Source organism: Xiphias gladius, chromosome 9, assembly GCF_016859285.1.
Source record: "Xiphias gladius isolate SHS-SW01 ecotype Sanya breed wild chromosome 9, ASM1685928v1, whole genome shotgun sequence".
NCBI lineage: Eukaryota > Metazoa > Chordata > Actinopteri > Istiophoriformes > Xiphiidae > Xiphias > Xiphias gladius.
The window spans coordinates 21,721,123-21,740,982 of record NC_053408.1 but is presented as its reverse complement, the minus strand read 5'-3'; the positions used below and the strand labels follow the sequence as shown (position 1 = coordinate 21,740,982).

The following is a 19,860-nucleotide window of genomic DNA, read 5'->3' as shown; positions in this document are numbered from 1 at the left end:
TCGTGTCACAGAGAAGGACACAAATAGATAACATAAATAAAAAAGACAGCCACTAAGAAAACTGTCTGAAAGAATCTGGAGGAAGAATGACCCTGGTACTGAGTATTTGTGTTACCACCAGAGAGCATAGTGGGTCCACTAATGCACTTGTGCCTTCAGGAGCTGCAGTATGCTCTGAGGCAGAGGGTGTGCACTGCTGCTGAACAGCTCCTCCCCGGAACCAACAACCAGAGTCCTACCACAAAAGTGGCTTCCAACCCATGGTCCCAGGGTCACAAAATCACAGACAGGTCTGAGGTAAGAGCAGAGTCTTATATACTTCATTACTCCATAAGTAATAACAGCTCGGCTGCCCAATTCACTCCTCATACTGAATGGATAGCTGTTAGTATGAAACTGCATCTGGGTTTATTCTAATATCCTCATCCATTTTATATATACTTTTATAATGTACTGGAAAGTAAACAAAATATAGAAAATGTATAGGAAAATAAGTACAATAACACAAAATCATGTTTAGTTATCGCTACCATTCCAGATTTTCACACACCCTGTAAGGAAAAATCTTAAAATGGACTTACTCTCCTGCTCTCTCCTTCATTAGAGCTCCACAAACAAAGAGAACACTCCTCTGCTCAGCCAGTCACGGAGCTCATTGGACGCGGGGCCACGGCCCCACTCAGGTCTGTCCAGGTCTCGGTTGTCATCAGAGGAATCCCTTCAATCCTTAAAGGAGCTGTGGGAGATATTAGACCATGTACTCAGTTCATCTATTTACTCAGAAGGTAACCACACCAGAATAACTAGGGATCGACAGCAAAATTTTTTGGAGACTGATACTGTTTTTTTCTATTATGCTCTTTTCCAGCTCTATATTTTTACTCAGGGACTGTACCAGAGAAGCTTTGCATGATTCACAGTTCAAAAAAAGTCAATTTTTATCTTAAACTGCCTATTATGCAGCATTTGTATGCTGGAGTACATTAAATGCCTATAATACTACTGAAGTAGTCTGTTTTGGGAGAATGAGCTGTGCTTGGAGCAGACAACCGTATAAAGAAATCAGCTCATCAAGAAAGTAGAAAGAACCGTTGGAAACCTAGTGTCAGTCTCACAACTGAGGTTTTGTCTCGCAGGCATTACTTTTAAATACATTTACCTCATGTTTTGAAACCTTAGCTAGGTTTAATATGAACATACATTGTAAAATTATATATGAGAGAAAATAAGGAGAAGCATAATAGGTCACCTTTAAATAAGTTTATTTGGGGCTTTTCACGTGCCTAAAAATCAGTCAAGATTCTTCTGGTATCTCTTATCAGGTCAGAAAAACCCCAGACATGTCCAGAGCACCTTATGTGCTTTCAGTCTGTAAAACACCCATACTCTCAGGGTCTTTCAGCCAAAAATTGAAACTCATTCCACATCCACAAATGTCACTGAAGAGGTCAGTGCATTCTTGACAGGCAAGTAATGTATCTAGACTCTACTCAGCATTTTGTCATGGAAAATAATAACTTGACATACAGTATATCGTAATAGCATAGTGAGATCAAAGCTTACATATATTTTAAGCGGGCCAGGGATGGATTTTTAATAACAGTGTGTGCTAAAACATAAAAACTTAAATCTATGGTCCATGTAGTTCATTTAACGTCACCTTCCTCCTTTAATTTATTACCCGTAACCAATCCAAACTATCTAACTTATTACCACCATCGTGTTTCTACATTTGAATAATGTTGCCTTCATCCATCAGTCTCAAAGCATGCTGAGGGCCCTGCTCAAGGGTACCTTAGTTAGTGCTGGTAATGATATGGCAAGCCATTTTAACTTGTAATCGCAAGACTGGATAAGTATTACAGATATCGTTAATTAATTTCTCCCTAGTCAAACAGAACATTTCAGATATCCACAATGTCATTCTTCCTAGGACAAATGACGTCACTGTTGCCATTTATGTGTATTGGGCTTTCAATTTCAGATATCCATTACATTTTGATATCCACAATGTACATTCTGGATATCTGCAATAGAATAATTACTAGGAAAAACTCATATTTCTATAATCCAATTGTTACAAGTCATAGTTTTAATTTCAGATATCCAAAATGAAAAAACATTGCAGATATCTATAATGTAATTTTGAATTTGAAAATTTGGTAAATTTTATATTTTAGATATCCATAATAGCCTTTCTAGTCAGAACGGCAATTACGGCAATCCAAGATCCCATTCTTAAAGGCAGAAATTGTATTTCAGGATACCTAAAACTTTAGTTCTTCTAGTCAAAATTCAATTTTAGATATCTAAAAGCCTTAAAAAGTATAAGTGGATGTTTTAACTCAGTCCCCAAGTCTGGTTGGAGGTGCCGACTTATTTCTAATGCCTATACGTATAGGCTGGATATACAGAATCATAGACTCTTTACCCATCAAGTCCTCACATAAGTGTGTCAGCAATCACTAATATCATCAAACTAGTGGCTGTAGTCTTCTGTGTTAGCAGCTACAGAATATCACTTTGACAAAATACACAACCCCTACATCCAGTCTGAACACCACTGCATCGGCTGGATCAGTGAAGGACAGATGGAAGGGTTATTGCCCAGTGTGTGGCTGTAGTCTTGTCAGCTCTCCAGGGAACAGTTTAGCTGCCAGATCAGGCTGAGATACAGTGATCAGCATCATACCATTCAATAATTGTGAAACCAGACAACTTTGGCACAGGGTTTCAGTACACATATGATAACTGCACTGGGTCAAGGCGTTTATTGCAGATATAAACATCTGAATGAGTAAAGATCAGATAAAGTTCCTTTTATTTCATTGTGAGGAAGGACTTACTGTGAAGTGGCGATGTGGAAACAGCAAGATAAAGAAATGTTTAAAAATTTTAAGTCTGTATCCTATTCTTTATTTGCATCAGAATAGACACAGGAATAGTGTTTATATGCTAGATTTTTTATTTAAGTCCGTGCAGCAGGTAATGAGAAAATATATTGTGATGTTCAGACAACACTTGAAAACAATCCTGGAACCATGCCTGCATCCAGGTTTGCATGAAAAACCAATGAGTTGTTCCTTGGCCTGTTCCCTCATTTCCTTCCAACCTTCTTTGAAATCTGATAGCAAGGAAAATTAGCTACAGTCAATGTTGAAATTATTTGCACCCCTGAGTTTAAAGTATAGAATTTACAATATCTTCAGATTTAAATGCAAATTTATCAATTTTTTATAACATAAAATATTGTAATAAAATGTCCAAGTTTGCTGAACAAAAGAACATAAAAAAAACTTGTATAATAGTTAAATAATACAAACACAAATTGTACCCCAGACTCAATTATTGGCACCCTACACTAATATTTGGTTGCAGAACTTTTGGCAACAGTGGCAGCCTCTAAACATTTCTTGTAGCCATCTAGAAACTTCACACATCTGTCTGCTGGTAGTTTATGCCACTCTTCCATTGCTATGCATCAAGCCCTCTTAAGTTTGCAGGAGTCTTTTTTGCAATGGCAGATTTCAGCTCTCTCCAAAGGTTTTCAATGGGATTTAGGTCAGGACTCATTGCTGGCCAGTTTAAAACAGTCCATCTTTTCCTTTTCAAGCATTCTTTTGTGCTGCTGGATGTGTGCTTTGGGTCATTGTGCTGCTGAAAGACCCAAGAACTTTGCCTCAAACTTAGTTTTCGGACACTGGGTAACACATTTCGCTCTAAAATGCCTTGGTAATTGTCTGATTTCATCATTCCTTTGATATATTCAAAAAGCACCAGAGGCAGCAGAGCAGCCCCATAGAATGACAGAACCTCCACCATGTTTTACTGTAGGTAGGGTCTTCTTTTCCTCATGGGCGTCATTTCGTTGCCTATAAACAAACTGATGCCCTGCATTCCCAAAGACCACTACTTTGGTTTCATCTGTCCACAGAACATTATCCCAGAAAGACTGTGGCTTATCTCTGAAAGTTTTTGCAAACATTAGTCTTGCCTTTCTGTGCCTTTCTTTCAATAGTGGTGTCCTTCTTGGCCTTCGCTCTACTTGGATTAGTGCGGGTATATGGTATGGACTGAAGCCACCACTCCAGATTACTCCAGGTTGGCCTTAAACTCTTTAGATTGTGTGGTGTTTTTTCCACAATCAGCATCAACTTTGCAGACTTCTCTCATGGAGTGTTTCTCTTAGCACCGCGTCCTGGAAGCATCTTCACAGTTTAATGACTGTGAAACTTCTTGATAACATTAAAAACTATTGAAACTGGGATTTCAAGATCTTTGGTGATTGCTTTGAAGCCTTTAGTTTTTGTTTTTTCATAATAGCATTTCTAATGCTCTCAGACAGCTCTCTTGTGTTCGCCATTGTGAAAAAGAAACCTGAAACAATCAGACCCTTTTTATGCAGTAAAACCATCATTCATTGGTTAATTCAGGTCATGTGAACACTGAAAATTTAAGCATAGATGGGTCTTATTTGTTTTTTGCTTTATTTTAAGAACTAATTTAAATAAAAAAATAATTCATCAAAAGAGTCCCAATAATTTTTAATTATTATAATAATTATTTCTAAAAGATATTCTAGATTCTGTACTTAAAATTCATGGGTGCCAATCATTTCAACCAGGACTGTGGCATGGATGCTTCCTGGCACAGCTTCACCATTATTTTAATTTATATGGCTCCACTTTTACAGAAAATTTAAATATTCCACATTTAGTTGTTTTTTTTAAAAGACACAGTTCCCCAAAAATCCCCCCAAAAGTTTGGTATTTTTTTGAATTTCACATTTCACATTTACTATACTCTTGAGTCTGAGCTACTCTCATCTACCCACCATTAAGTTATTGAGACAAACAGTAACCATCAGACCCAGGCTATTGTCCAGATATGTTGAGGAGATGTTTATATATTTTCCAGAGTGCATGAAAGCACATGTCGTGGAGAACTGTGCTCTCTCTGTCCAGTGTAATGAATAGGTTAAGGACACCTTTCCTTCCTTGACCATTATCAGTCATGTGACGGAGTAGAATCACCTCCTCTTACTGTGAACAAGCAAAAGAAAGATATTATGAATTTCTCCAGGGCATGAAGGCATTGAAGTAGATATTTTACATGTTGAAGTGTCCTCGACCAAGACGCTACACCCCAGCTTGCTCCTAAAGTGTGAATGTTGGGAAAAATGTTGTTGCTTTGTACAAAAGTGTAACAAGAGAAACTATTGTTCTGCATACTTGTCGATAAACAGACTCTTATTGTGGTCACTTCCAGTGAAGTTCTGGATGAGTTAAGTCTAGTTCTGTGAGTTACACAATGAAATTAAAGTGAAGTCACGAGATGAAGACCAAATTGGCCTGAATGTGATTCTTGCAGTGTATAGGCACACCAAAACAAAAAGCACCCGCCAAATGTAAAAATAATATTTATCTAAGTGAAGGATCTGAATAATAAATAAGGATCTAAATAATGCCCCTGATGGTCACCTACCTCAGACCTCGGACCCACTTGGAAACCCAAACTAGGTTAAAGACACCTGCATATGAAAAAGTGTCATCTGTGACAGCCATTGAAATTGCACCTCTCTTGTCTGCACCTAAAGGTAAAAGTGAGCCGAGTAGGAGGGAGATGGCTGAGTCTGGTGATGCTGGAGTCCAGATGATGGTGCATGGCATCAGTGCTCCCATTTATAGCCAGTCCCCAACTGCGGTCCAGCAGAGGATGAACCCCTCTAAAACACCACCAAAAACTACCAAGACCAACAGACCTGGAGCCCCTGGCAAGATCAGCAAGATCAGAAACTACAATGCTAAAGACTGACACACACATGTAAGACAGTCTGTCAGTATATTGGTCCTACTCCGGCTGTGTTGTTGTATAAAATCTTCTATGGCTCTGGAGGAGCTTTGTCAAGTCTGATGTCATCAGGGTTATCTCAGCCATAAATTCATAACAGAAAGCCTGTATTACAAACTAGGTGCATGGAATTAGAAAGTGAGGGTCTAATGAAAAGACAGTTTTATTGAATTTTTTTTATTGAAGCTGGACCCATACTAGGAAATGAAGGTCACGATATCTCAGCCCCTGCTGCTTTGATTTGTACCATTAATTTATAATCTGCCTCTAGTGAGTTCACCAGCTTTATTGAAGTGGGCTTCTAATCTTAGAGGTGCTATATGTAAGTTTATACTGTCGCTACATGGCCAACGTTATAATTAACAGCTTATCACTTACCAAGCGCTTCAACCATCGTTGAGTTTACAAGACAAGAGGCTAGAATAGACTCTGTGGGCAGTGCTACTCCTTCATCCTCTCATGTTGGACTGAGGGCAGACTGTACGCTACAGTGGCTCACATTTGAAAAGTAGTATTACAAGACGGGACAGAGCTTACTGGTTAGCATGCTCATCTAAATAGAAGAAAAGAAGTGATAGAAAGAGAAGCACAACAATAGTTAAAGTGGTATTGCTTTCCACATCTGGAGATGGCTCTTGGCGAGTAAAGGGATTATGTTTGATGCTGAACTTGCAACTTTTCTTCTAGACTGGTAAGTGAACAGCTATTAATGCTCACGTTGGCTATGCAGCAGGCAAAACTTAGAAAGAATACCTTTGAAGCAAATATGCTTTATTTTTTTTTAATTATTTATAGCTTCCTCCAAATGATCATGATGCCATGAGTACACAGAAGAGTAAAAGCACCTACAAGAGAAATGCACTCCAAAACAATAAATGCTACAAATAGCAAAACACATAACTCTTAATGACATTTTATTTTAAAACTTATGGTAAGAACATGTATATATGTTTTTACTGCTCTTTCCAACATCAGAGTTCACATGTCTGAGTAGTTGAAAACCACAATAAAATAGACCTATAGGCTTTATTGTGTTTAATCCTATTTTTACCTCCGCCAAAGAGGTTATGTAATCACCTGTGTCTGTTGGTTTGCTTGTTTATTTGTCAGCAGGATTATGCAAAAAGTACAGAAACTACTTGCACCAAACTTGGAGGGATGGGCCATGGGCCTGATCACTTTTTGTCGTTAAATGTATGTATTGCTCAAAGCCATTCTGTATGTTTTATTGCCTTGTAATAAACTCACATTTTTTATTTTCTTTGCTTTTCGGAAAAAAGAAAAAACAAGATTTGTTATTCAAATTGTCTTGTTTCATTGACTCGGTTGCTACACATGCAACAGTGACTCATCAGGAAAAAGATGCTAATGTCTGCTGAAAAAGTCAAGTAAAGTTGTGAATGGGGTCTTGACCAAAGTTACAGCACCCTGGCGGGTCATGGATAAAGCATGGTCAAACCATGAACTGCAACCTCCCCGGTTTGTGTCTGGCTGAGGAGCTTTGTTTGATGTCATCCCCAGTCTCTCTCTTAGCTCTTTTCCTGTCATCTTTTATGGAAGTATATCAACAACAAAAGGTTTGAGAGAAGACAAAACAAATTCCAAGCGCTACTCAGTCTGCAAGTCAACATTTGAGAATGCATAGGCATGGATTTGTAAGAACATAATTAGATTTGAGCATTCAACCCCAATCATGGGGATGCTCGTTTCTGAGTCTGCTCTCTGTTTTCTCCAGGTGTTTTGTAAGCTTCTGAGCACTTGAGAGATTGCTAGAAGTCATTTGTCAACCATTTTTGACTAGCAACCTGCACCAGGACACACCCACATCAACTCGTCAGAGTCATGTCCAGGGGATTCAGACTGCCCATTATGAGCGCAAGAATCCCTGTTGCTCACTCAAATGTAGTGACACAATTCCTCTTGCATTCTCAAATAATCTGTTATGCTCATGATTCCGTCTTCCCTCATCCCGAACTAATTCTGCTCTTACAAATCCATGCCTGCGTGCTCTCAGATGTTGACCTGCAGACTGAGTAGCCCTTGAAATTTGGTTTGAGCTCTCTCAGCGCCTTTGTCGTTGATATACTTCCATAATCAGTCTAATTTCAACTATCTGATGAAGACATAATATACTGAAATAAACTTTTGTTGTTAAAGATTTGAGGTATCTTAATACTGTCACCACCTTTGTTAACCCAATATGGTCTGGTTTTAGAGGCAAGAAAATATTCATCCCAGACAGGTGTACAGTACAAAAATATACGAAAGCAGCAAATCTACTTTTAAAACGAATCCTTAATGAACAAAGACAAAAAGTGTAGATCAGACAACACATTATATGACGTTTAAACTTGTCTCACCCCAGTGTAGCTACTAGAGCCCTTCCAGGGGGTCTGAACATGGACTCTCCAACAGGGCCATGCTGCACCTGGGTGAGTGCGATGTTGAAGCGGACTGTGGAAGCAGCATATCCTCTGGCGGAGCGGTGTGGCACCTGACATGCGGCAAAAGAAAGAGCACAACATTGACGGCTTAAGTACACTGGCATGATTACAAGGGTGTGTTGGTTATGTGTTGTATATGTGTGTGAGAGGTGCATGTCGTGTGAGTGTAGCAGCAAACCCGTTCTAGGCTGCCTGAACTAGCTTGCGAGCACTTCATTTCTGTGATTTTGCTCATGGGCTGTGAAATGAATTTCTATTAAACAACATGGGCCATGGGATGAAGTTCTATTAAACAGTATGTGCTATAAAATCCATTTCTATTAAGCACAATGGGCTATGAAATTAATTTTCGTAAAGGAATCTATGTGTTAAACTCCAATTGCATACTTGGTGTGCATTCATGTGATTGTCAGGCCAGTCTATAAACAAAGAAGAGCTATTTGATTTCAGCCAAAGAGCCCATCTGTTTAAGTATTGATAATAGTATCACAGTTTGCTTTTAGAGCCTGCTATCACTGTGCTGCAACAGTAGGTCACTGGCACACACAAAAAAAAACCTAACACTTTTCTTACAACATCATGCTATGTGAAATGATGAACTCCAGTAACCCCAAGAAGTCAGACCAGCGTCCCTGGCTGCGTCACCGCTGGGGCCCCGCCCTTTAATCACCCTATCTCCCGACAGCACCCTCCCGCCTATTGTGATTGGGTTAAACCTCACACCCCCGCCCCGTGATTGGCACCAACGACATGCTACACAGGCTATTGCGAGTTTGTGTACCCACGTGCGCTGGAGCGGCTCTGCGCTTTCGCATCGAGAGAAAAAGCCATGCGATGGTAAATGAAAAACGCGAACGCGGTAAAGGTTCACCGGCCGCCATTTGACGAACGTCTAAGACTCGCGTACAACGCCTATCTATGTAGTCGGCCTAGAACGGTCAAAATACGGTTACTGATGGCTGTTAATAAAGCTCAATATTCCTCTGTGTTTCACCTTTGCCTGTTTCGCTATTCATCGATATTCATGAAAGGACCGAGCAAAACGCAAATATTTCAAATATTACAAAATAAAATGGTAGCGGTGCCCGGTGTGTGCTTGTTTATTTAACCTCATGGCCGCCTGGACAAATTAATGATGCAACAACATGGCTCCGGGTCAAGACCGAAATATCTTGGCAGCCGCCGAACGGATTGCACCGATTTATGTACAGATACCAATTGTTTCCGGGCGATGTATTCCAATGATTTAGGCGATCTCCGCGACTCGCAACTATAGGATGGGATCGCCTTGAAATGTGGTGCAGACAGTCCCGGTCCCTAAAGGGTGACGTGTAAAAAAACGACGATCCCGGATCTTTCGGGTCGTCCAGTACTTCGATTAATGACCAAATGCTTTCAAACCTAACGACGTCTCCATCAACCCCAGTTGTAGGCCCACGTTGTGTTTAGGGCTAATTAGCAGACGCTAGCGTTGCCAACATGCTAAACATTACACCCGGATGAACGCCACTATGCTTTAGCATTGGCACGGGGAGATCGCGCACATGCTCGCGGGCAGTGTTCCGCCCGTCTCCGGTGCCAGATTACAGGACGGCATGTTCCGCGGGCACTGAAAGCGGGTCGGTACGTCAGCGAGCAACGGGCGAGTGGGCCCAGTCGCTTTGGAGGTCGAGCATTTCGATGCCGATGACATCCATCCGCCCAAGCACGCAGGGTTTAAGGGTGCTGCAGCCGGGCGAGGGGTGCACCCCGACGGGCCTGAAGCGCTGACACGCACTTTACGCGTGCAGCACGGACAGGCGCGAAGGCACACTCGCGCTCCGCACCTACGGTTAGTTTGAGTGTCCCCATAATTGGCCGGTATGTCCAGTTGTCCAAATGTAACAACGGGCGGGGGGGGTAATGCGTTGTTACATTTGGACCCAGGACGTCATGTGCAACGACGTATTCAGATGCTGCAATCAGAAAAGTGCGTTTTGTCACATTGAGTCATTCGATCTTTTAGGTAAATTTACACTTTCCATGTCGTGTTGTCGTCTGATGCATCTGTCGTCCGGCGGGGCGGAGCGGTGGAGGCGGCGGAGTCAGTATGAACTCCAGTAACCCCCATCTCAACATTTTATTTTTTTTTCTCTCTCTCTCTCTCTCTCTCTGTGACTATACGGGGGCGTTCAACGAATTACTCCATCACTGGCTGGATCCGGGAGCCGTGCCTCTTTTCTCATTGGACTGTTCGGCCAAGCCAAGCCGTCAGCCCATGTGGCGTGGCCAGACGGAATGTGAGACATTTAAATTCATCAGAGGAAAAAAAAAAAGATTCACTGGAGCACGGAGGCTAGCCCTAACCTTATAGACGGGGAAACGACAGGGACGGCCTTCTCTATCTCTATCTCTCTCTCTATCTCTCTCCCTCTCTCTCTCTCCCCCCACGGTCCCAGAAAGAGGAACGCCACCGTGGAGCATCGTAGAGTAGCTAACGGAAATAACCGAGAGAGTACATGCCATACGAGCGCTAGCGTTTTCACCAAGTGGCCCGAATTAGTGAGTTTTTCCAGAAACATCGAACCGCCCGGGCGACACGGGTAAGTTGGCTAGCGGCTATTATCCTGCGGTGCGTGGCCGGTAACATCGTCGCTGCCTTCACTCCTGACTGTATCTCTTGTATGGAGACAGCGGTGGGGTACGCGGTGTTCAACGCTACAAAGAGTCTCTCCTACCTGTAATTGCTCTCGTTAGCACCGGTTCATAACACGTTCGAGTTATACATTACATAGAAAAGCCTCCTTTTAATTGACGCTATGACTGGACATTTTTTTCCCCCCCGGCCAGTGTTTAGTTCACTTCGATATTAAGCTTGTATGCGGCATTCAAGACACGCAGCGTTTATTTCCATTAGTTGTAACTTTTGGAAATGGTCGGCAGTGATGGTTCGCTTCACCTCGATGGCGACAATTGACGTTGGTGGATCCCATTCAAGCCGAAATGAATGATTATTCGATAGTGGTTCTAATTCTCCAAATATAATGCGTTATGTTATGCGATCTGAAAACCATTGCAGATGACACCAGCCACTTTAAATTGCCAACAAATGTTAACGGAGATTGGTGTGTTTGCCTCAACACCACAGTCATTGGGGCAGTGCTGCTTTTACTAGCTCTTATAGATGCCGGTATCCGCTCAGTGGAACTACTGTAATGTAGCCTACAAGTCAAACAACCGGTTTGAAAACGGTGTATTGACAATGCTACCGCGGTGTTCGCCCAAGCTGATTTCAAGAAGCTGTCGTGCTGGCTTATCCAGACTTCAGTAGCTTTATTTATCACCCTCAGTGTTCTGCCTTCATTTTAGTGAAATTAGGGGGACTGCATTAATTACATGCCTGGTTAAAATAATCCCTGCACTCCAAAACTAGCTAATCCAGTGGTAACTGTCGTACGAGTGGTCTGTTGTTATTGCAACACCGGTGGTGTTGCCTTCACATTCTGCACTGGTAGATACTAATGATAAACCACGCTTAACACCCTACAGAGAGGTTTTGCCCAGTACGGGAGCCTTCAGGCCACTGAGGCCACCAGCCATCACGGGCCTTACCTGTACAAACGAAAGTACCAGGGTATCTGGAGAATGAACGGCAGATTCCTCCTTGATACCAAAATTCTGGACTCACCGTTTCCTCTTCCGGTTTGGAGGGGTGGCCTTTACTTGTATTGTAGGGGCAGGGCTGCTGGATGTGAAGGAACTGAAGAATACCACCGGGTTGAGATTAGAAAGTAGCTGAGAGTCCCTCTTGGATAGTGACTGGCACAAGAGTCTCTGTCTAAGCCATATTTGAGTAGCACCAAAAAAATGGTTTATAACATGAAGACACCGGAACTCAGTGTAGTTTGCTGACTTGACCATGTGGTTGAGGAACTGGCAGACAGTCCACCATCTTTCTCTCCAACCACATTGCCAGCTTTGTTTGTCTATGAGGCTTAAAGGTAATACAAAGGAACTGAAGTGTATTGGTCACTGGTTAAACATAATTAATTAGGAGCTACTTAAAAATAACAAATGATGTATTAAACGGTAGTGCTCTGAAACAAATTTTTGCAAATCACAAAACGACATAGCTGTTTGAAAATAATAGATATAATAAATCATGTAGAAACCAAACATTGTGAATTTAGTCAAATTTAACTTGATGATGTGACATTCGTAACATGTCAGGTGGAGCACAATTCAAAGGGTGAATTTTCATAAAGGTTTGTGAGACTAAGTGTGCACTAAACAGAAATTAATCGGAAACTGACGTTCGTTGGTTTCGACACTGCAATCCAGGAACAAGTGTGTCCTCTTCCCCTAGTGGAAAAGGATTGTATTGGTTGCCTGCAGAGTAAGGATGGAGTTTGGCATTTGTCGTCATTCAGGTTCTTTCTGTCAGGCTCTGTGACAAGTCAGGTCTTGTCTGGGGTTGCTGCTGGTTGAGCTAAGGCGTTTTATATCGACAGTTTGGGGGCTGATGGGAATACAGACTCGTCTTTGTTGAATATAATCTGGATTGATGTTCAGTACAGCATGAGGTTTAGGTGGGGCAGACACAGTTCACAGAGTGCTGAGTAATTGTCCAGTATGCGTTGTTGATTAGGCCAGCTTGAAGCTAGCGTATAGTCTCCTAATGCCTGAAGTCATGAGCACGGTGTTAGTGTGATCTGGGTCAGGTAAAGGCTAGATATTGTACTGCAGGTGCTACATTAGGTCTAATCCCAGACCATTGTATCCTGGAGCCCAAATCCTTCCAGCTACTGAGCTACAGAAAGGCACAAGACAGCTTGTCATACTGTGACTGTCCTGCTTTTACCTGGGTTCACAGTCGGATTCTCATGGCCTGTAATTGTTACATTTACATCAAAGAAAATAAATAATGCAAACTTTGCGTTCCTTTTAGAAGATTATCCCACACTGTTTGGAACTGACCTGTTTGTCTACTTTTTGTTGTTAAACTGTGTTCAGAATCGTGGAATCAGGTATAACAGGTGCTGAACTGGCTTTCCAAAACAGAAACAAAGTTGATTCGTTGAGTAGTCCATCAACAGAAAATACATTGAAAAACCTTTTGATAGGCATTGGTTTGAATTGTGTGTGTGTGTGATAAAAGGTTGATATTTAACAACCCACTGCAACAAAAGTCAGTACACCCGTCATTCTTTGATTTCTTAATATTTTGTATGTCCACCTTTACCTCTTATGAAAGATTTGATCTTCCTGGGCACTGATGGTACCAGTCTTGCACCAATCTGTGGGGAGGTGTTCTGCCACTCTCCACAGATGATTCTTTGAAGCTGCTCTGTGCCATAGGGATCTTTGCTTTACCTCCTGCTTTAAAATACTCTAAAGTGTGTCCAGTCAGTGCAACACCAATTTCCACAGATAATCCTTACGCCAAGTCAGATGCACTTACTCGTCTGTGTTTTAGTGCAAGGCTGCATATGTAGCGAATTGTACGTGGTGTCATTTTTGGAGGATGGCCACTGGCGCCTTCTGTAATCGGTAGTATGGCTCCTCCTATACCTCCCAACCACTGCCACAGCTATGTTTTTCTTTTTGTGTTAATGCTTATGTTCAGTAGCTTACTGATGCACGGGTACCCTCTTCCATCTTTATTAAGTCTCACAATCTGGTTTCTTACTTTTCCAGGCAGTTCCTTACTACGTGGAGCTGTGTTGCATTAGATAGAACCTAGGCCAGAACTGAGAAACCTGTGGTGTTCACAGTTGTCATATAACCTTGTTCATGCGGTTAGGTTAAACTGGAAATCACAGGTCTAATCACTTTTTTTGCAAAGATGGCAGGTAAACTGAATTTTGTTGCAGTGGTCACAGGTGTACTCACTTTTATTGCATCAAGTGTGTGTGTGTGTGTGTGTGTGTGTGTGTGTGTGTGTGTGTGTGTGTGTGTGTGTGTGTGTGTGTGTGTGTAAACGCTGTGTAGTCACCTTGATTCCTTTTGATGGAGGTGTCACAGCAAATCAGTGCAGCGTTATTTTGCATGACTACCCTTAATCCTATGATTGATTGAACATCTCTGTCTTGATGGAAGGGAGTGTGCTCTTCCAGGACGACAATGCCTCCATCTGTTTGCCATGAGGCCCCACTCATGGTTCGATGAATACGACATTAATGTGAATCCCAGGCTTTGTCAAATCTACACTGAAGCTGTTCTGGAGGTTTTTTGTTGGAGCAACACCTTACTGAAGGCCCTGATATACTCCCAGACAGACGTGGACGGTCAACGGGAACACAGCTCTATAAACATGTCCAGTCAGTGCATACAGTCTGCACATCATGGTGGCAGATGATGAAATCAACTTCACAGCTTCCTCTCGGCTACGCGGACACAGTATAATTTAAGTTTAAGATACTTCATGTTTGTTTTTCCTTTCACCCCCTCTGTATTATGCATAATTTATGTATATAGTCTTAAATTGTGGGCCTTAGGACAGTGTAAACCAATTATTCTGCTTTGTCTCAGCTCAGTGTCACCTTGGTGCTCTGGTGTACTGACTTTTGACCAGCAAACAGTTCACTTTAATCCGACAGCATGAACTGTTAGTGCCGTTTGTGTCACTCAGAGAGAGAGAAACAAAAAGTGAGGCCAGAGATGTTTTGTCTCATCTGAAGCTTCCACTGTACCAGCAGACATCATCCGGGAACTGCCGCAGTCGCTTCTACCAACAGTCGAATGTCTCCTCCAAAGTCGTTGTTTGCCTTGTACCAGTTTGGATCTATTAACATTACAATTGCCTCAGAATGATTGAAGAAATATTGGGTTTTCATTTACCTATCTAGATGAAAAAGAAAGTATGTGAGGGGAACATCAGCAACATGGGCTCAGGCATTGTGTTAAACTTCTCTGGTCTGTGTACAGTATGTTTTGAGGGAAGGAGTCCGAGGGTAATGGCAGGACGTCTGCTCTACATTGAAGTGGCGATACATTAATTTAGGGTAACACTGTCCCAAGCTGCAAGCTCATTGGTTGCTGTGTCTGCTCCTGCTGACATGAAAAGGCCTGGCCTAGAAACAAGGAACAAAGACCAAGATACACACACACACACACACACACACACACACACAGTTCAACATGGATATGCTCATGTACACAGAATAGTCTATCAGCAGACTACATTGTCTGCTGTAAGTGCTCTTTCATGCGTGCTCAGAGGGACTCCTTTCCAAACCTGCCATTCAACACTAACACAATAACAAATCTTTCGGTACTGAAAAATGTTTAGTTTGAATGAATACTCTTGAATTACTGACACAGGTACAGTTTTGAAGATTCACATTTCATGTTTTGCTGTAATCAAGAATTTCAAAGCACGTATCTCTTTTCCCGTCAACTGACTGCATCATTGGTACAAAATATTCATGAGTGTTTCACTGATGAAATGTGACTGCCAGTTGTGTGTGAATTCACTGAACCAGCTAGCCTCAGTATCAGCTGACTAGGAAGCCCCACCTGCATTCAGAAATTCACATTCTATCTCTAAGAATTTCTTAAAATCCCAGTAGAGGGTTTTTTTTTTTTAATGCAGATCAGGATCTAGATGTCGATTTTAAAAAATTGTTAACTAAACTAAGTTAAACTAAACCATTACAAATTTACACTAGAAGTAGAGTAGTTTGATACCATATATCATCATCGTTGCATATGAAAAGATGATCTCTGACTGACTAATTAAACTAAAGCTACCTAGAAACTGTGCAGAATGTTGAGGAGTCAACACCATTCATGTTGTCAGTGTTAACCTCAGGATTGTTCGGTAACCACCAGGGTCCCTTTTCACAAAAGCGATGTGTGAACACTGCAAATTGCCGGTAAATAGTGGCGGCAGGGGGTCACAAATTTCAAATAAATTTAAGTCCCATGGGATTCTCAAATGCTCATGCATGGGTTGGAAGTAGGGTGTTTTGAATTGAATATGTGAAAAGTGTTCAAATGATCAGGAGAGGAAATGATGCATGTTGCAAATTGCATCTTGCATGTTGCAGATTTGGTGAAAAGAAAACCCCTAGAACGTAATGAAAGTCAAAAATGACTTTTATTCCTAGCATGCTAGGAATAATAAAAAAACATCCCTGGTTGAATGGAGGACTTGATTTCCCCCAATTGGATCAGCCAATATAATATTCATCATAGTGCATATAAAATCTGTACCCCTCTTATTGTTGACATACCTCTCTCTCACTCTGTTCACAGTGATTAAGCATGGATGACATAGTCATAGCAGGCATATCAGGCCGTTTGCCTGAGTCCAACAATCTGGAGGAATTCTGGGAAAACCTTCTCAATGGTGTGGACATGGTGACAGAGGACAACCGACGGTGGACACCAGGTAAGACCCCCACATAAAGCTGAATTTGATCGACTGTCCAGGGTCAGACGTGCATTTCTTTCCTTTGTGGGACAAGGAATTGGTTGGTTGATTGATTACATTTGATATACACTATAACTTTGCCCCGTGGTAACAGTTATTGAGGATGAAAATGCAGCAATGCAGCACTGGTTTAATTCCACATGGTCCTCCAACACACAACACGAAAACTAACAGCAGCTACAGGATGATTGGATTTGGATCTGTTATTGTATTTTGAATAGGGATGCTAATTTTATCTATTTATTTATCCATTTTTGTCTACCCCACACTGCTGGGCAACTCTTGGTTGAAGGTGCTGTCAGATGGGATTTTACCTGGCTAAATATACTCGCGTGGTTTGGCAGAATGCAGGCGGGAAAGGAAAATATCATGAGTCGGCTTTTAAATGGCAGGAGCTAGCATGGCTAAAGAGCAGTCCATAAATTCGTTAATTATACAGCTTCTTATCAAACACTTAACTACTTAACTCTCACTACTATCTGTCATTGCTCTTTACACTCGGTGCAGTTATTGCAGTTATGAAGAAGAATATTGGCAATCAGTATTTCCTGAATGGGAAGGCAGTCCCACTCCCGATGTCAAACTGCCTGGACAGTATAGAGCCTTGTGATTTTGTGAGTCAAAGCCAGATTTAACGCTGTGATAGAGGCGGGTTCAATTTGCGACTGTGAGCGAACCTGTCTACATGCGTTCTTCATAGAGAAGCAAAATCCAGTCTGACTCCACCATTACAGCAGTGGTGGACAGAGCCCACATCCTGTCATGTCCCCAGTGTTTTAGTCTGTACGTGTGAAGAGATATACTGTAGCTGTGTGACATGGGTAATTGTTGAGTAAGCAAAGATGTCTCATTTGTTAAAAATAAATTCCTCATCCTTGCATCTCTACCTCATGTCTTAGCTCCTCCAAGCAGGGATGCAATGAGAGAAATGCAAGGAAGCGATGCAGGGACAGAGGGTATGCATCTACCAAACGGGACATTCTCAATCCCTTCAGCATCATTTTTAGGAGACAGCAAATTACTCATGATGCACAGCATCTCAACTGTCACATGAAATAAGTAACAGTTTAACAAAAAAAATGATGAATGGTGCTCCAAGATCGATTATAGATTTATTGTGGGCTCAGAGCATGACGGAATGAGACTGACACCAATTAACACCAATAGAGGATTCAGATATGGTTTTTCCTGAAAGATCAGAATGGATGTTAGGGAGCAAAAAACAGGTACAATAATTCCGATTTAATTTACAGGCTCATGCTGATATTATAGGACTTGAAATAATAACCACAACTATAAAGCTCATTATATTTCTGAAACAGACAGTGTTTCAGGAGTGTTTTTAGTATTCATTTTAGACACACATCTAATCACTATTATAAAGTCACCCCTTCTTGTATCAACAAAACGGGTTGCAGCCTACTAATGTAGCAAAGTAGGAAACTGGGCTGCCCTGATCTCCTAACATTACATTAAGGCTCACTGTTTTCATTTAAGCGAATGTGAGCCGTACAACGCAGTTGGTTCACTGTAACTTGTTGATCCAAATTTGACAGATCAGTTTAGTCAAAGACTATACCTTAGGGAGGAATGGTAAGAGAAGCAGAGATAACTTAATAGATGAAGAGTTGTGCAGCAAGCCAACTGCCAAGGAGACGTGACCGTCCCTTTATAGTTGTATTACCGTACTCAGTTACAGAAATAGCTCAACACATTTGGAAATACACGTATTTACTATTTTCTTAGAACAAGATGAGAAGATTAGTATGAATTTCAAGGATGGAGCAGTTTCTTTATGAGTGGATCCCTGTTTTGTCTCGTGCACAGACGCGAGGATGTACATGCATGTGTGTCCACGCAGGTGGCGCGATACACATCCCTGCCAATGATTTTACACTATTCCACTGATCCACAGCACTGCACAAACAAAGGCGGGGAAGAAAAAAACTTGCTAGCCAATAAATACGGATACAAACAAAGAAGGTTTCAAAATGTAAAAAAAAAAATGGCTTTGCACATGATGAAAAAAATGCATTTAACAGATTTGTTAGACCTCAAACACACAGAAGTCATTTTGTTGAGTAACACTCAATGTAAACTGGAACTTTTTTGTTTACAAGAAAACTTCACAATGCTGCAGTGAGGATGTGGTTAGCCTAGCTTAGCATGAAGACTGGAAGCTGGAGGATACCTGGCTAGCCTGGCTCTGTCCAATGTTCAACATGCTGACTCATTCACACAGTGTGTGTCATTTTTTTAAACAGATAACATTAACAGAAAAACATAATGTAAAAACAATTATTTGTAATTTGACTTTGAGTTACATTCTGTATATTATTTCTAAAAAAACAAAACAAAAAAAAACAAAAAAAAGGTCTCCATCATCCACCTAGTCCTTCTGTGCAGCGTCTCCACATTCAATTATTGTTTAACCACTAACATAATTCTGACATCAAGTTTTGATCTTACCAGTCTCATTGATAAGAAAAAAACTTCTTCTTACTTAAAAACTGACATTCACATGGAGACATGGGGACACTTTAACTAATGAATTTTTAAAAAAATTTAACAGACAGAGCCTCTGTGCAAAAACAGCAGAAGGAATTTAGAAAAAAAGCCAACACTTGGTCACTGATATTCCTTTCCGTGAGTCCATTTTTAAACAAGGTGGGACAGTAAACAGGTGGACTGTCTATCAGCTTCGGTTGACATGAGGTTCCTCTAGTCAGTGTGTTTTATTGTTGTTTTATGTCAGATGCCTGACCACAGAAATATAATCAAAGTAATCCACCAGGAATGTGAGCTTGCATGTATCGACTTGTCATGCGATGCCGTGACGGCAGTTTGCGAGGCAGCAAAAGTTGAACCTGGTTTAAATTTAGTGCCAGCCGACCCTGCATTGTTTTCCCAGAGCCCTCTGGGGTGCCACCTCCAATTTGTTGCCAGACTGGCCTCATTCAAATGAATGAAGGGGATGTGGTTTTTCAAACAGAACTACACTGGGTCTGAACATGGCTTTATCCATTTCCTTAGCGTTGCTTTCAGTGTGCGTAGTTGGTCACTCATCCTGATCCAGAAAAAGAAGAAAAAGGCACAGATAAAATGCTGAGTAGGCAGATTCACTCCCCAAACCTTCCTATTCCGTATCAT

General features: G+C 41.4%; 2 protein-coding genes across 12 annotated transcripts in view; both read left to right on the top strand.

Moving 5' to 3' along the window:
* ccdc57 (coiled-coil domain containing 57) overlaps positions 1-7,474 on the top strand; it is a 51,509-nt gene extending 44,035 nt beyond the window's left edge. For 5 of the 7 annotated variants that reach the window (XM_040134821.1, XM_040134826.1, XM_040134823.1 and 2 more), the window contains 3 exons: positions 160-297; positions 605-785; positions 5,597-7,474. In XM_040134821.1, coding sequence (XP_039990755.1) covers positions 160-297; positions 605-785; positions 5,597-5,814 — 537 coding nt within the window. In that variant the 3' untranslated portion in view covers positions 5,815-7,474. Of the gene's footprint in view, positions 1-159; positions 298-604; positions 786-4,018; positions 4,102-5,596 lie in introns of all 7 variants that reach the window. The other 2 variants (XM_040134825.1, XM_040134820.1) reach the window with 2 other exon arrangements.
* A 1,612-nt stretch (positions 7,475-9,086) lies between these two features.
* Positions 9,087-19,860, top strand: part of fasn (fatty acid synthase) — a 55,252-nt gene continuing 44,478 nt past the window's right edge. Inside the window, exons 1-2 of one of the 5 annotated variants that reach the window (XM_040134798.1) lie at positions 9,087-9,131; positions 16,533-16,668. In XM_040134798.1, the coding sequence (XP_039990732.1) occupies positions 16,542-16,668 (127 nt within the window). In that variant the 5' untranslated portion in view covers positions 9,087-9,131; positions 16,533-16,541. Of the gene's footprint in view, positions 9,154-10,095; positions 10,126-10,553; positions 10,877-10,899; positions 12,275-16,532; positions 16,669-19,860 lie in introns of those variants that run through there. The other 4 variants (XM_040134800.1, XM_040134797.1, XM_040134796.1 and 1 more) reach the window with 4 other exon arrangements.